At 41.9% G+C, this 14,775-nt stretch overlaps 1 protein-coding gene across 5 annotated transcripts in view; it reads left to right on the top strand.

Moving 5' to 3' along the window:
• Positions 1 to 14,775, top strand: part of pcnt (pericentrin) — a 352,612-nt gene that overhangs the window by 126,327 nt on the left and 211,510 nt on the right. For all 5 annotated transcript variants that reach the window (XM_038786588.1, XM_038786581.1, XM_038786572.1 and 2 more), the window contains 3 exons: positions 1,622 to 1,889; positions 4,999 to 5,098; positions 10,911 to 11,091. In XM_038786588.1, coding sequence (XP_038642516.1) covers positions 1,622 to 1,889; positions 4,999 to 5,098; positions 10,911 to 11,091 — 549 coding nt within the window. The remainder of the gene's footprint in view (positions 1 to 1,621; positions 1,890 to 4,998; positions 5,099 to 10,910; positions 11,092 to 14,775) is intronic.

The following is a 14,775-nucleotide window of genomic DNA, read 5'->3' as shown; positions in this document are numbered from 1 at the left end:
GCAAATGCAGGAGGAGGCCATTCGGCCCATCAGGTCTGCCCTGACCCTCTGGAAGAGCACCCTACCTAGACCCACCCCGACGCCCTATCCTCATAACTCCAACTAACCACATCTTTGGACACTAAGGGGCAATTTAGCATAGCCAATCCACCTAAACTGCAAATCTTTGGACTGTGGGAGGAAACCGGAGGTCCGGAGGTAACCCACGCACACATTGGGAGAACATTCATAGATCCAGAGAAGATAGGAGCAGGAGGAGGCCTTTTGGCCCTTCGAGCCTGTTCTGCCATTCATCACGATCATGGCTGATCATCCAACTCAAAAGCCTAATCCTGCTTTCTCCACATAGCCTTTCATTCCATTCTTTCCAAGTGCTATATCCAGCTGCCTCTTTAAAGTTTTAGCATCAACTACTTCCTGTGGTTCACTGCACATCCAAGTTCTGAATCAAATCTGGATCCCTAGCACTGAGGTAAGAGTGCTGGCCACTGTGCCACCATGCCGCCCTCAAATATTTCAGATGGAAATCCACTTAAATGTGCTCTGAGCCATGTGGACTTCAGTATTGACCAATTTATGATAGTGGCATGGCATCTTCACCATACTGCACTGTCACCTTTTCATACATGAGAAAACAAGCTGGTCTGAGAGGGTAATCTTATCTCCCTAATTATTGCTACATAAATCTTTGGTAGCTCCATTTTTCTTGGTATGCCTGTGATTTATTGGTGATTCCGTTTTGGAATTGGACGTGTTATTTTTTGCGTCCCTTTTATCCCTTCCTCTCATGGTTGAATTGTACTGGCTTTAAGGTCCAGTTTTAGTTTTGTCACTGTGTTATGTTCTCCTGTTAGCCAGTTCATCTGGGCATGCTCCATTCTGGTGATAGATCTAGCAGACTTTGCTTTCCTTTTCCTTTCATATCCTTTCTGCTTTTCCTGTTTTGTTATTTATATTTGAAAGGAATTTCTACTCCTGCAGGTATATGTAGGAGAGCAATTTGGTTTGCAATCTGAGTAGGAGTTGTTCTCAGCCATTGTGCAGTGTGGATGCTACTATTGGCCAGTGCCGGCTGGTAGAGGGGAAACAATCAGTCAGAGTTCCTGTTGCTGGAAGTATATTGCATGGACAGAATTGAACTTAAATTGTTTGACTGTCCATCAGGCACTTTACTTTGGTTTATCATAGAAGAATTACTTTGGGGAAGCAAGGGATTTCTGCAGAATTGAATCCCAACAGAGATTCAATGTTGGGGAGCATTTGAAGCAATGGCACCTGAACTGTGCGGTGAAAGAGGCAGTTTTTCAATAAGCCTGACAAATATCATGAATTTTGATTTGGATATATTTGGATACTAAATGCAAATGTTGTGCTTTTGCTTTTACAAGCAAAGTTGTAATGTAACTAGCACCACTAGCAATAACATTGATGTCGTGGTTATGGAAAAGTAGAGTAGCCGTATGCTAAAAATAAAGCCTGTCTTCGGGTTCCATTTTAATTCTAATCACACAACAATAATAAGTCAATCGGGAGTCCTTTTGGGCAGTTCATTTATACTGATACAATTCTAACATTTATCTGAAATGGTGAGCGATAATATATTTTTATAATTCCCTTATAGAATTCAGGGAACATTTGCTGGCTCGCACGTCTCGAGTTGAAGATGTAGAACATCTAAAGCAGGAACTTGCTGAACAGCGGGAGCAATTACAGAAGCAACATATTTGTGAGCTGGAACAACTAAAGAATTACTTTGAAGAGAAACTGAAAGATGTGCAAGAGAAAAACAATAAGGAAGTTGCCCAACTAGAACAGCGTCTCCAGGAAGAGATAAGACTGCCTCTTGGTCTTGAATCTGAGCTCAGCCTGAACCAGACCGTAGAACCAAGGTGACAGAGAACATCAAAATAGTTCTAAAATTTCACTTAGTTCATGTGGGATTAGCTTAGTGATAGAAACTGGACGGCATGGACAAGCTGGGTCGAAGGGCCTGTTTCCATGCATATAATCATAGAATTTACAGTGCAGAAGGAGGCCATTCGGCCCATTGAGTCTGCACCGGCCCTTGGAAAGAGAACCCTACTCAAACCCATGCCTCCACCCTAACCCTGTAACCCAATAACCCCACTTAACCATATTTATATATATATAAAACACAACTCCAACACAGGTCTAGTCCCACTGACTACAGAGCTTACTCTGATGATTCCCTACTACCCAGGTCCATGAGCCGGCACCTGATAGGCCCAGGGTCACATGCTCCGTCCCTAATGGGTTCCGTTTCAAGGATCATCCCTTAAAAGGGCCACGCTGTCACATTTTGTCTTTTAAATGTGCAATTTGGGAACTCTTTTTGATGATCTTCAAACACCATGATATTCAAAAACTGCTGGAGCAGGAGTATAGACAATAGTCTGAGCAAAGCTCTGACCAAACCTTTTTCAGAGGTTAAGCTGTGAGGCGGTGATAGTGGGCTACTTTTACTTGCATGTTTCCAATAAGAATTTAGTAACTAAATTGAATTTTTGTTTTCCAAATTATTTGATTTTATGTTTATGGTCAGCTGATTGAGGAGGCATCATGGCTGCTAAATGATTGCCAAAACAAATAGTGATCTTATTGCTTCTCCTTTGTTTGCCTTTGTTAGTTTTGAGGGTATATGCTGACATCCCAGCCTGGTTCTATATTTGACCAATTTCACTCGTTGCCTTCGAGGTAGTTATTTATTGTGAACTGTTTTATGGTTGGTAGCTGAGTTCTACTTTATACCTTGCTGGTACTTGTTTTATGTTCCTGCATGCCACTCATTTATTGATGGGATTACTATCTCTCGGGAACCTGGGGTTGAGTTGTCTGGCAGTTCTTAGAAGGGCTGTTAGGATCTGGAATGTATTGGAGGAACGGATTAAGGCTTGATGTTCACATGAGCTGAGCTCTTGGACATTAGATTAGGGTTTTGTAAGTAATAGTAAAGGGAGCCTAAAGTCTGGCTCCCTTTGAGAGTATAATCAGGGAGAGCATGTTACTGGGGAGCAATGTGAGCTTGGCAGCATTCGTTGGAGCTACTGTATTCAGCAGTGTATGGGAGAGGTCTTGAGCATGGAATTCTCTTGCACATCATGCAGTACCAAGTGCTTCAAATTATGTTGTGCCAATTACGTATGGGCAGCACGGGAGCTCAAGTGGATAGCACTGTGGCTTCACAGCACCAGGGTCATAGGTTCAGTTCCCTGCTGGGTCACTGTGTGTGTGGAGTCTGCACGTTCTCCCCGTGTCTGCGTGGGTTTCCTCCGGGTGCTCCGGTTTCCTCCCACAGTCCAAAGACGTGCAGGGTAGGTGGATTGGCCATGCCAAAATTGCCCTTCGTGTCCAAAAAGTTTCGGAGGGGTTATTGGGTTACGGGGATAGGGTGGAAGTAAGGGCTTAAGTGGGTCGGTGCAGACTCGATGGGCCGAATGGCCTCCTTCTGCACTGTATGTTCTATGTAACCCATGGAAAGAAGGACAGAACAGCTTTTCGGGTGTTATTACCAGAAAAGAATTGGGGATTAATTTCAAACAATATCCTTGAGCAGCTAAGTGGAGGGATAGTCCAGGCCTGGTAAATGTAAGAGGGACTCCCACCTGCAATGACTGACTGATCCAATTTTCCCTGGATCCCATGAGCTCTTACCTTCTTGATCAGTCTCATTTGCGGGATCTTGTCAAAGGCATTACTGAAGTCCATGTAGACTTCATCAACTGAACTGCCCTCATCTACACACCTAGCCACTTCCTCATTAAAACCGGCAGCGCTTCCTCCTCTCTCAATGCTAATCTGTTCAATTATGTCACAGTCCCCCTCACTGCTTTCTATATCTACATAATCCTTCTCCATAGTGAACACAGGTTTGATAGAAGCGTTCGAAATCATGAAGAGTTTTGATAGACTAAATAAGAACTGTTTCCACTGGCAGCGGAGTTGGTGAACTGGGAGACAGATTTACAATGATTAGCAAAAGGACCAGAGGCAATACCAGGCAATATCTTTTTGTGCAGAAAATTGATATGATCTAGAATGTACTCCCTGAAAGGGTGGAGGAAGCCAATTTAGTATGATACTAACATTGAAAAGCAAAGTGGATAAATACTTTAAGGGAAAGAAATACAGTGCTGGGTGGGGGTGGAATTAATTAGATAGCTCTGCAATTGGCATATTGGATCAAACAATCTCCTTGTGTGCTGTATCATGGAGTAAATTCACCTGCAACTCTCCATACTGTGAAGTTTAGCGGATTCTTGGTACGGTTTGAGTGAATTTCACATTGCTGTATTTGTTGCTTTGTTGGTTGGCTTTGAAGGAAATATAAGACAGGAGAATGCCATATAACAGTTTGAACAACCTCCTCCATTCAATATGATCTTGGCTTCTGCATCAACTCTATTTTTTTTGTACTATCCCCATCCTATAATTCCTTTAAGAGCTCACAAATCTTAGTGTTGAATATACTCATTGACTTGGCATCCATGGCTCTCTGGAATAGAATATTCCAAGTATTTACAATCCTCCAGAAATAAGAAATCTCTTTGTATCAATTTAAATGGCTAACCTCTTGTCCTGAGACCATCACTCTAGTTCTGGACTCTTAAACCAGGTGAAAAGGTATCCCAGCACTTACCCTGTTAAGCAAAAATGTTTTTCCAATTTAATGAGACAACCCTTCTATCCCTTTAAATTCCAAAGACCGTAAATCTACTTTACTCAATCTAGTCTCATTGTATAGCCGTCTGACTCCATCTCGTGAACCTCCAGTGCACCCCTTCTGAGGCAAATAGATCCTTCCCTGGGTAATTAGATTAAAACTGTGCACCTGATTCCAGGTGTGGTCTCTCCAAAATCCAAATTGCAAGACTTTTTGAAGGTTTTATTAATTTGGTTTGAGAAGATGTGTTTTATTATTTAATATAATGTGTCTGTGTTGTGCTTTTTAAGATTTTAAATTTTTTAAATTCTTACCAGTTTGTCTTTGCTATCATTTACGGATCTCACTGAGAAGAATTACTTCCAGCACCGCATTCAGATTGTAGAAGAGTTGGCACAAAAGCTGGAACAATACAAGGTAACTTGCAACAGTTCAAAAGGAAACCTGTTGATATGTTTTTTCCAAGCAATTGTTGGAAGGCTCCCTGATGGCTCCCTCTTTAGTGCATTAAGCTGAACCATAGAGTAAGGTTTGATGCTTGATTTGCTTTTAGCTGATGTAAGGTTGTGTGAAGGGAGGACCTTGTTCTAGGCTTCCTTGAAGAAATGTCTGAAATGCTTGGATTCACTGTATGGTGAATCATACCTATTTTCCACCATTGCATAACACATTAGGGTGGTGCTTCATTGTCCTATGTCAGCATTCTTAGATGTGTTAGGAACATAGGAGCATGAGTAGGCCTTTGGCCCCTTGAGCTTGCTTCGCCATTAAACGGAATCATAGCTGACCTTCAACCTCAATGCCATCTTTCTAATCTACGCTATCCCTATAACCCTTGATGTCATTGGTAAGTAGAAATCTATCAACCTCTGCTTTGAACATGTGAATTGTTTGAGCTTCCACCGCCCTGTAGGGTTGAGAATTCGAAAGATTCCCACCCTCTGACAAAATAAATTTATCCTCGTCCTGGTCCTAAATGGTCTACCTTTTTATACTGAGAATGTTCCCTGGATCTAGATGCCCACTCCTCTCCCCCAGACAAACAGAAAAAACAATATTTCTGCATCAGTTCTGTTGAGAGCCCTGTCAGGAGTTTGTACACTTTAATGAAATTACATTTCATTCTAAATTCTCGAGAATACAAACCTGTTTTCCTCAATGCCTCCTCATAGACAGTCCCAGGGATTAGTCTGGTAAACCTTTGTTGCGCTCCCTCTATGGCCAGTATATCCTTCCTTTGGTGTTCTTAATCCCGCATTACAATAGTCCAATTTCCTTGGTAATTATATATTGATGACCTGTGATGTAATCAGATTTTTTTCATTGCTTCGTAATAAATATGGTATGAAGATTTCCATTGCACATTTCTATTGCATATGTACTTGAGATGAACAACTGTATTGATGGTTGTTGTTAGTTTCCCATCAAGCCCATTTTCATTTCCTACTGAAGTGCCACCCTGCCCCATTACTTTGAAATTGAAGGTTTATGCTCTTAACAAAATTTCACAAACATCTGCAGCCACAGCCATTTCACAGTGGCGATTCTTTGTGCCTAAGACATAACAGTGACTCCGAATGGGCTGTTTTGAAGCAAGGCAGTTATAGCTGAGTGAACCTTTCCACATGCAAAGCCATTCAATAAGATTATGTTTCGGGTCAATTTCCAGTTCTTACAGAAGGTCACAGTTGAAGATAGAACACATTTTAAGAAACTATTCAGAAAAAGAATGAGAGTAAAGAGCAAAAGGTCTATGATAGATAGGAGAGATTAACTAGGGTGATTGTGCAAGGCAAAAGGAGATGAATAAAGAAACAAAAGTTCGGTTGAGAGGAGGTACAAATGGGAAAAACACTTTTTTGGGACCACAGCAGTCATTGATAATTGACCTTAAATGTGAACACACAAGCATATGGATTAGGAGCAGGAGTAGGCAACTCAACCCTTCGTGCCTGCTCCATAATTCAATAATCTTATGGATAATCTGATTTCAACTTCACATTCCTGCCTACTCCCAAAAACCTTTCACCCCCTTGCTTATCAAGAATCTATCTACCTCTGCTTTAAAAACATACAGAAATTTTGCCTCCTATGTCTTTGGAGGAAAGGCGTTCCAAAGACTCAAATTGACCCTCTGCAAAATAAACTCTCCTCATCTTTGTCCGAAATGGGTAACCCCTTATTTTTAAATAATGACTTCTCGCTCAAGGTTCTCCCACAAGAGGAAACGTTCTTTCCACATCCATCCACTCAAAATCTTTAAAGGTTTCAGTGAATTTTTTATATCAATTTGCCTCTTATTCTTTTAAACTCAAGCGAATACAACTTGCCATTCCAGGTATTGGTCTAATACACTTTGAACTGCATCCAGTTGCGTTCATATCCTTTGATAAATAAGGAGACCGTCATTGTACCTTGGTACATGTGACAATAAACTATTCCAATACTGTGCATAGTACTTTAGAAGTGGTCTCACCAATGCCCTGTTAACTCTGTTTCTGTATCCACAGAGGCTGCCTGACCTGTTGAACATTTCTAGCTTTTGCTGTTTGTATTTCAGGTTTTCAGTATTTCTGTTGAATATTGCTTTTGTGTTTAAGCTAAACAAATGATAGCCCTTATAACTAGAGGGCAAGTGTATATGAGGGAAGAAATCATGCTCCAGTTATAGAGTATCTAAAGTACTGTGTTCATTTCTGGGCACTTAACCTTCAGAAATCCTGACCGTGGAGTGTAGTCCAGATTGAACAGAATGTCAACACCATGCCCAGAGTTAGTTAATGAGGAGAGATTATAATTGTATTGATTTGGTGTTGCATAGAATATAGGAGCTTTTAGGGTGCGTTGTTGAATTATTTTCAGAACTATTGAAAGGTGTTGATAGGGTAGCTGGAGAGGAACTTTGGTGGTCTAAAAGAAGACCACAAACCTTAAATTCAATGTCAGGTCATTTAGAAAATTAGTAATTAGGAAACACTTCTTCACACAGAGTGGTGGAATTGTGTACTTCTCCCACAAAAACAGGCAAAAGATTTTAGCTAGACAAGGATATAAGAGGATATGGAGCCAAGGCAGGCGGATGTAATTGAGATGCAGATCAACCAAGGTCTCATTAAATGACAAAACAGGCTTTAAGGGCTAAATGGCCACTTCCTGTATCTATTTCCTCCTGTCTGTGTAAGGCTAGTACCATCTAATCCTTGTTATTGTTATTCGAAGGCTGAGATGTTGACCTTTTTGTTAATGACTTGCCTAAAGATAATGGATTGGAGGGGAGGAAATAGAATGAAGTAAAAATTGGAAAATATGTAAATGCAGAGCAGATATGGCAGTATTCGTGGAGAGTGTGACAGTTCATCTTTCAGGTCGATTAACTTCCATCAGAATGAAAAGCAGTGTTGTGTTTTCTTGGGAGGCATCATTCTTTTTTCTTTCATTGCAGTTAGATAAATGCTATTTAAAGTGTACTAGTGATGTCCAGCATACTTCGGTTTACTGGGCGTCATCTTAAATCAATAACTTTGTAAACTAATATGTAGGGAAAGAAGAGTTTTTATGTATTCCTTTACCTTTTGCACCACATTTCTAGCTAGTTTAGCCAGTTGTTGGAGGATGTTTATACAATATCCCTTCCACTGTTTAAGCAGGGTAAAAGCGAAAAATGTGCAATAAGCCTATTACATAGAACAGTACAGGCTCTTCAGCCCACGATGTTGTGCCAACCATTTATCCTAATCTAAGATCAACCTAACCTACACTTCTTCAATTTACTGCTGTTAATGTGCCTGTCCAAGAGTCGCTTAAATGTCCCTAATGACTCTGACTCCACCACCTCTGCTGGCAGTGCATTCCACACACCCACCACTCTCTGTGTAAAGAACCTATCTCTGACATCTCCCCTATACCTTTCTCCAATCACCTTAAAATTATGTCCCCTTGTGACAGCCATTTCCACCCTGGGGAAAAGTCTCTGGCTATCCACTCTATCCATGCCTCTCATCACCTTGTACACCTCCATCAAGTCACCTCTCTGCCTTCTTCGCTCCAGTGAGAAAAGCCCTAGCTCCCTCAGCCTTTCTTCATAAGACATGCACTCCAGTCCAGGCAGCATCCTGGTAAATTTCCTCTGCACCCTCTCCAAAGCATCCACATCCTTCCTATAATGAGGCGACCATAACTGGACACAATATTCCAAGTGTGGTCTAACTAGGGTATTATAAAGTTGCAGCAAAACCTGGCAGTTCTTAAACTCAATCCCCCTGTTAATGAAAGCCAACACACCATAGGTCTTAACAACCCTATCAACTTAGGTGGTAACTTTGAGGGATTGATGTATGTGGACCCCAAGATCGCTCTGTTCCTCCACACTTCCAAGAATCCTGCCTTTAACCCTGTATTCAACATTGAAATTCGACCGTCCAAAATGAATCACTTCACATTTATCAAGCTTGATCTCCATCTGCCACTTCTCAGCCCAGCTCTGCATCCTGTCAATGTCCTGCTGTAACCTGCAACAACCCTCAACACTATCTACAACTCCCCCGACATTCGTGTCATCGGCAAACTAACTAACCAACCCTTCCACTTCTTACCTTACACAATGGAGCTGCCCTGTGGACCAACTGGAACTCCGCCCTCTGAAAACTGGCCTAATCCAATTAACTAATTAGCAAGCTCCAGCTGCAAGTAGAACATTTGTTTAAAGCTGATTTGAAAATTCATCTTCTAATCCAAACAGCAACTTTTAAGTTAGTTAACTAAATAAAAGAAAGACTAGACTTTAGATAAAAATGAACCCTCAGTCACCAAACTCTCACTATAGTACTCAAATGCACCCAAATTTAGCACTCAGTGCAAACCCACTAATGCCACTAATATTGGTTGTGGATAAGTTACTATAATGTGTTGTTAAGGAGAGGATGACTAAGGAATTCGGACAATGAGCTATTCAGGGGAAGCCAGCATGGATTTGGAGAGCGTACATCAAGTCCAACGAACCTAGTTAAAACATTTGGTGAATTAACAAACATGACAGTAAAGGGACTGTTTATGTGGACTTGCAGCAGGCAAGGTTTCATGTAAATGGCTTAACAAAAATGTGAGCACATGAAATCAGAAGCAACCTATTGACTTGGGCAGGAATTAATAGGAAACCAAAAATATGAATAATTGATAGGTATCCCAGTGGACAGGCTGGCAGTGGTGTTCCCCAGAGATCTGAACCTGGCCGTACGAGATTCATTAAGGACTTGGGTGAAGAAATAAAAGAGCTACATCTAAATTTTTTAATGACATGAAGTGGCACAGCAATTGGTATACAAGGTGCAGAATGTTGCAAAGAGGCGTTGATAGAGTGGGTAAGATTGGCAGGTGGAATTTAGCAATGTGTAAATTCATCTGTTTGGACTAGTGGATAATTGATCAGAGCAGGGTTTCCCAAAATGTTCTGGCCACGGATACCTTTTGACCTCCCAAGAGTACTGATGGAGCCCCTGAGAAACATTATGAAGAAGAGTTGAACCACGAAAAAAATTGTTGTTTTTGCGTAATAGATACGATCGTACAAAAACAAATTTATAAAAGTCTCTTCTCTTTCTTACATGCGTACATTTTATAATTAAAATGTTCTCTTATTCAACGAAGTACCTTAGTTCAGTGTGTGGATGGAGTTCAAATGTTAAAATGTAGATCAACCCCAATCTCATTGAATGGCGGGCCAAGCTTCAGAGGCTGAATTACCTGCTCCTATTCCTTTGTTCTCAATGTGGTGCAAATCCCAGATTCCAAATATTTTGGCAAAATGGTTGTAAACTTGTCGGTACTTTCCTCTGGAGACAAAACTTTTTAAAATCAAAAAACAAAGACAAAGCTTGAAGCTGCTGGTGAATGTAGAATCCCTACAGTGCAGAAGGAGGCCATTTGGCCAATCAAGTCTGCACCAACCCTCCGAACGGGACTCTACCTGGGCCTGATCGCCCACTCCATCCCCATAACCCCGCACATTGATCATGGCCAACCTACATATCTTTGGACTATGGGAGGAAACCGGAGCACCCGGAGGAAACTCACACAGACACTGGGAAAATGCAAACTCCACACAGACAATCACTCAAGGCCGGAATTGAACCCGGGTCCCTGACGCTGTGAGGCAACAGTGCTAACCACTGCCATCGTGCAGCCATTAACATTTTATATTAACATTATGATCATGTTTCTGTTTTAATTTCAGGAAGAAATAAAAATACTTCGACTGCAGCTAGAGGAGAAACACAAACAGGAGAAAGCCACCTCTTTGATGCACAAAGAGGAGATGCAGAAGATTGAAAGCGAATTGTCACAGAGATTTTTGGCAAAGCATGGGCTAGAATTAGATCAGTTACAAGCTCAACTCTCAGAAGAGCATCTTAAAGGTATAAAGTCTTCAGATACATGGAATCTAATCTATTGCACAATATCCAATCAAAGCCACTTAACTTGCGTTTTTAAGTCAATGTGCCTTATCTACCGTGCTAGAATTTGAACTGGCCTATGTGAAGTTTGTATCAGTTATTTGAGAATTAGTTTTAGAGTATGCCTGATTTAGCTTGTGCGAGCTGTCAATTGACTCCTGCCCACAAGTGAGAGAATTAAATCTTTAACTCTGTTGATGGTGTGGTCCATGTACATGGGCCATGAACAATGAAACTCCTAATATCTGTCAGGCAGGAAAGTCTTCGATATGGATGTCATATTATGCCAAAGAGGTTTCCCTGCCTGGCTATACATTTCACCACTTGACTCGCTCAAACAATCTCACTGGTGGTGCAGTCTTTATCTATAAACTGCCTCTTGGTCTGTCTCCCTGATTCTCTTCCTTTGAGCATCTCTCGTTGTTCCATCCATCATGTCTCTCATTTAAAATTCTTGTTATGTATCACCCATCCAAATACCATTCTCAAGAAGAGATCTTCTCTGCTATCTTCCCTCAGCCTCTGCATTGAATGACTTTCCACCTCTGTGGTTTCAACTTCCATCTCAATTCTACTATCTCTTCTCGAGTTTAATCCCCCATCCTCCTTCCTGCCTAAGCACTCCCTCCAGATAAATTCTGCTTCCCAGTTTTATGGCTACTCCCTTGCTCTTGTCGTCTGATATGGCCTCGAGTCTTGCTGTTACTATCACTGAAGTCAATCTCATAATTTTGTCTTATCTCTCTCTCTGCCTAAATTCCACTCCTCACCCTTCTTATATCCACCCGTGGAAAAAGCTCGACCTCAAGTCACTTACCAATAGTTAGCTGACAATTAATCATGGCATTTTTGCATCTACCAATTTACTAAATTACACATTCTGCACCACTTTTAATATTCTTCTCCACGTGCAGTTGATTATTGTCTTACCCTTCATTTTGCTCCTTTAAGACTAAAGGGATGCGGGTTTGAATGACATTTGCAAACAATTGGTGTGACTATCCATTGTCTGATAGGCGGGACCGCTTAAGGAATTATTAGTCCGTTTGTGTGATTGCTAAACTGACGATTGTTCAAAGATCATCCAAGAGCAGAAAGATAATTCCTACCGTTTCTTCACCATCATCTTAAACAATCCTCCCTGTCTCCACCCTCACCTCCAATAATAAGCCTGAAGAGCTCATGGAATTTTACCATTTGTTCTGCTACTGTTGCTGCTTCCTTCCCATTTCCTAGCTCTTCAGGTTAAACTCCCCCAATGTTTCTAGTGCCTTAGTCCTGAAATCTCATCCTTCTCTAGACTTTATCCCACTTCCTTCAATGCTGCTTTGAGCTGTTCTTGTCCATGAGACTCATCTCCTTCCCCCAATCCTATTCCAACCAAATTATTGACCACTGTGTCACTCATGTTAGGAAAACAAAGGTAGTTTTAAGGGATTTATATTTGTATTGGTAAACATTTGCCATAAAGTATCGTTTTAAGTGTTTAATGTTTCTGTGCCTGGAAGGGTGAAACCTATAGTTAGATTCATGCTTTGTATTTGTGAGGGTTTGTTACATTCCAGCTATTTCTATTTTGCTGAGAGAGGACTATGGAAGAATAAATAAACCAGTAGTGGTTGCTTAGCAACTGGGGCCTCCTAAAATAAAGTAGCTTTTAAGTTTTAGTTCAGCTAATTTGATTGCTGTTGGAGAAAGTGCGAAAAGGTAGCTCTCGCAGCTCTGCTGGAAGCAGTTGGTTTTAGAAAGCTAAGGAGGGAACATCTTTCTCAGATAAAGCCACACCATGGAGTAATAGTTAAACCTCACAAGGAGCTTAGATTGTTGAATTAATAGCAATTATGGTGGAAAAAAGAATTGGCTAAGTACTTGTAACAGAAAGTTGTTATTATTTATCCCCGTGGAGCCAACAAACCAAAAGGTCCAAATTTATTGATCAACCGCTACGAAAAGGCAATGGACAAGATTTTATTTTATAATTTTTTTAATTTGTTTTTTAACATTTTAAACATAAAACAAAACAAAACAAACAACAACAATGACAGAAACTCCTCCCCACATGACCAACCAACACGCCAATAACTCAGAATAGCCCACCCCTCCTCCCCCTAGCAGCTGACAGCAATCAACGATTTAAAGTGAAGAATAAACAGACCCCGTCTCTTGTGGAACCCCTCAATCGTCCCTCTCCAGGTAAACATAACCGTCTCCAAATACAGCAACTCTATTAGGTCTACAAGCCATATTGAGGCATTGGGTGGAGAGGCTGATCTCCACCCCAACAAGATCTGCCTGTGAGAAATCAGCGAGGCGAAGGCTAAAACATCTGCCCCGCTTTCGTATGTGGCTCCAGCAAGTCCGACACACCAAATATGGCCCCCAGGGGACTGGGTTCCAAATCCAAGAGCAAGATCGCCTACATGTACTGAAAAATTACTTCCAAACTTTCTCCAACTTCAGGCAGGTCCAGAATATATGTACATGCTTGACCAGATCTCTCCCACACCGTTCGCAAGTGTCCTCAATCCCCTCAAACAACCAGCTCATCCTCAACTTGACCAGGTGCACCCTGTGCATATGAGTTTGACGCATTTGCCCTCCACAACATCTCACACCACAATCCCTCCTCCAATGCCACCCACAGCTCCTCCTCCCACTTGGCCTTAACCCCCTCCAGTGACGCCATATCTCATAAAGCATCGCGATTAACTCCCTCTCCAATCCCATAACCAACAACACCCACTCCCAACAATGAGGAGGGCGGTGTCACCAGAAACTTCGGGAAAACCTTCCTTGCAAAGTTCTGCACCTGCATTTACCTAAAGACCCATCCCCTGCGGAATCCCAAATTTCTCTGTCAACTCCTCCAAACTTTGAAGAGTGCAAGCCACTCTTCAAAAAAATAAGTCTTTAATTTCCATCACCCAGCCACTCCTCCCACCCCCGAAATCTAGCATCCAGTCTCGCCGGCTCAAACACATGATTGTCCGGAACCAGCATCAGTTTTGACCCCAACCTAACTTAAAATGCTGCTGAAATTGCCTCAATATTTTTAGCGTGGCTATCACCACCGCACTAACCCAATATTTCCCTGGGTCAAATGGGAGAGGCACCATTGTCAGTGCCCACAAACCAGGCCTCCTACATGAGCCTTACTCCGTTCTGACCCAGATCTCCTCCGCCTCCCTATCCCAGACCCGCACCTTGTCGGCATTCGCTGCCCAATAGTAATACGTAAGATTCTGAAGAGCCAACACCCCAGACTGTCGCCGTCTCTGAAGCACGTCTTCCGAATCCTCACCACCATACCCACCCATACAAATGATAAAATCAACCGTTCCACCCCATTTAAAAAGATTGGCAAGCACTGGAACATCTTTACCGCCTGTACCCAGCCTGCCAATGATGGGGGAAGGCTGTTCCACCTCAACAAATCTGCCAAGATTCAGACTTCCGGTGGCGGCTATGAGGGAGTAGGTCGAACATTTGGTGGCTCCTGTTTCGGTCGGACTTTTGGACCTTTTCCCCTGACTTTTTTACGCTTTTGAGCGTGGAACTGGAAAGCAATAGTTCTCGGGCACAGGACTCGTACAAAATTGGATGGACTTAAGAAGCCGGAGGGACGGAAACAGCAGAAGAAGTGGT

This window comes from Scyliorhinus canicula, chromosome 2 (assembly GCF_902713615.1).
Source record: "Scyliorhinus canicula chromosome 2, sScyCan1.1, whole genome shotgun sequence".
NCBI classification, from domain to species: Eukaryota; Metazoa; Chordata; class Chondrichthyes; order Carcharhiniformes; family Scyliorhinidae; genus Scyliorhinus; species Scyliorhinus canicula.
Note: the sequence above shows the minus strand (reverse complement) of the source record. Positions and strands in the feature narration are given on the sequence as shown.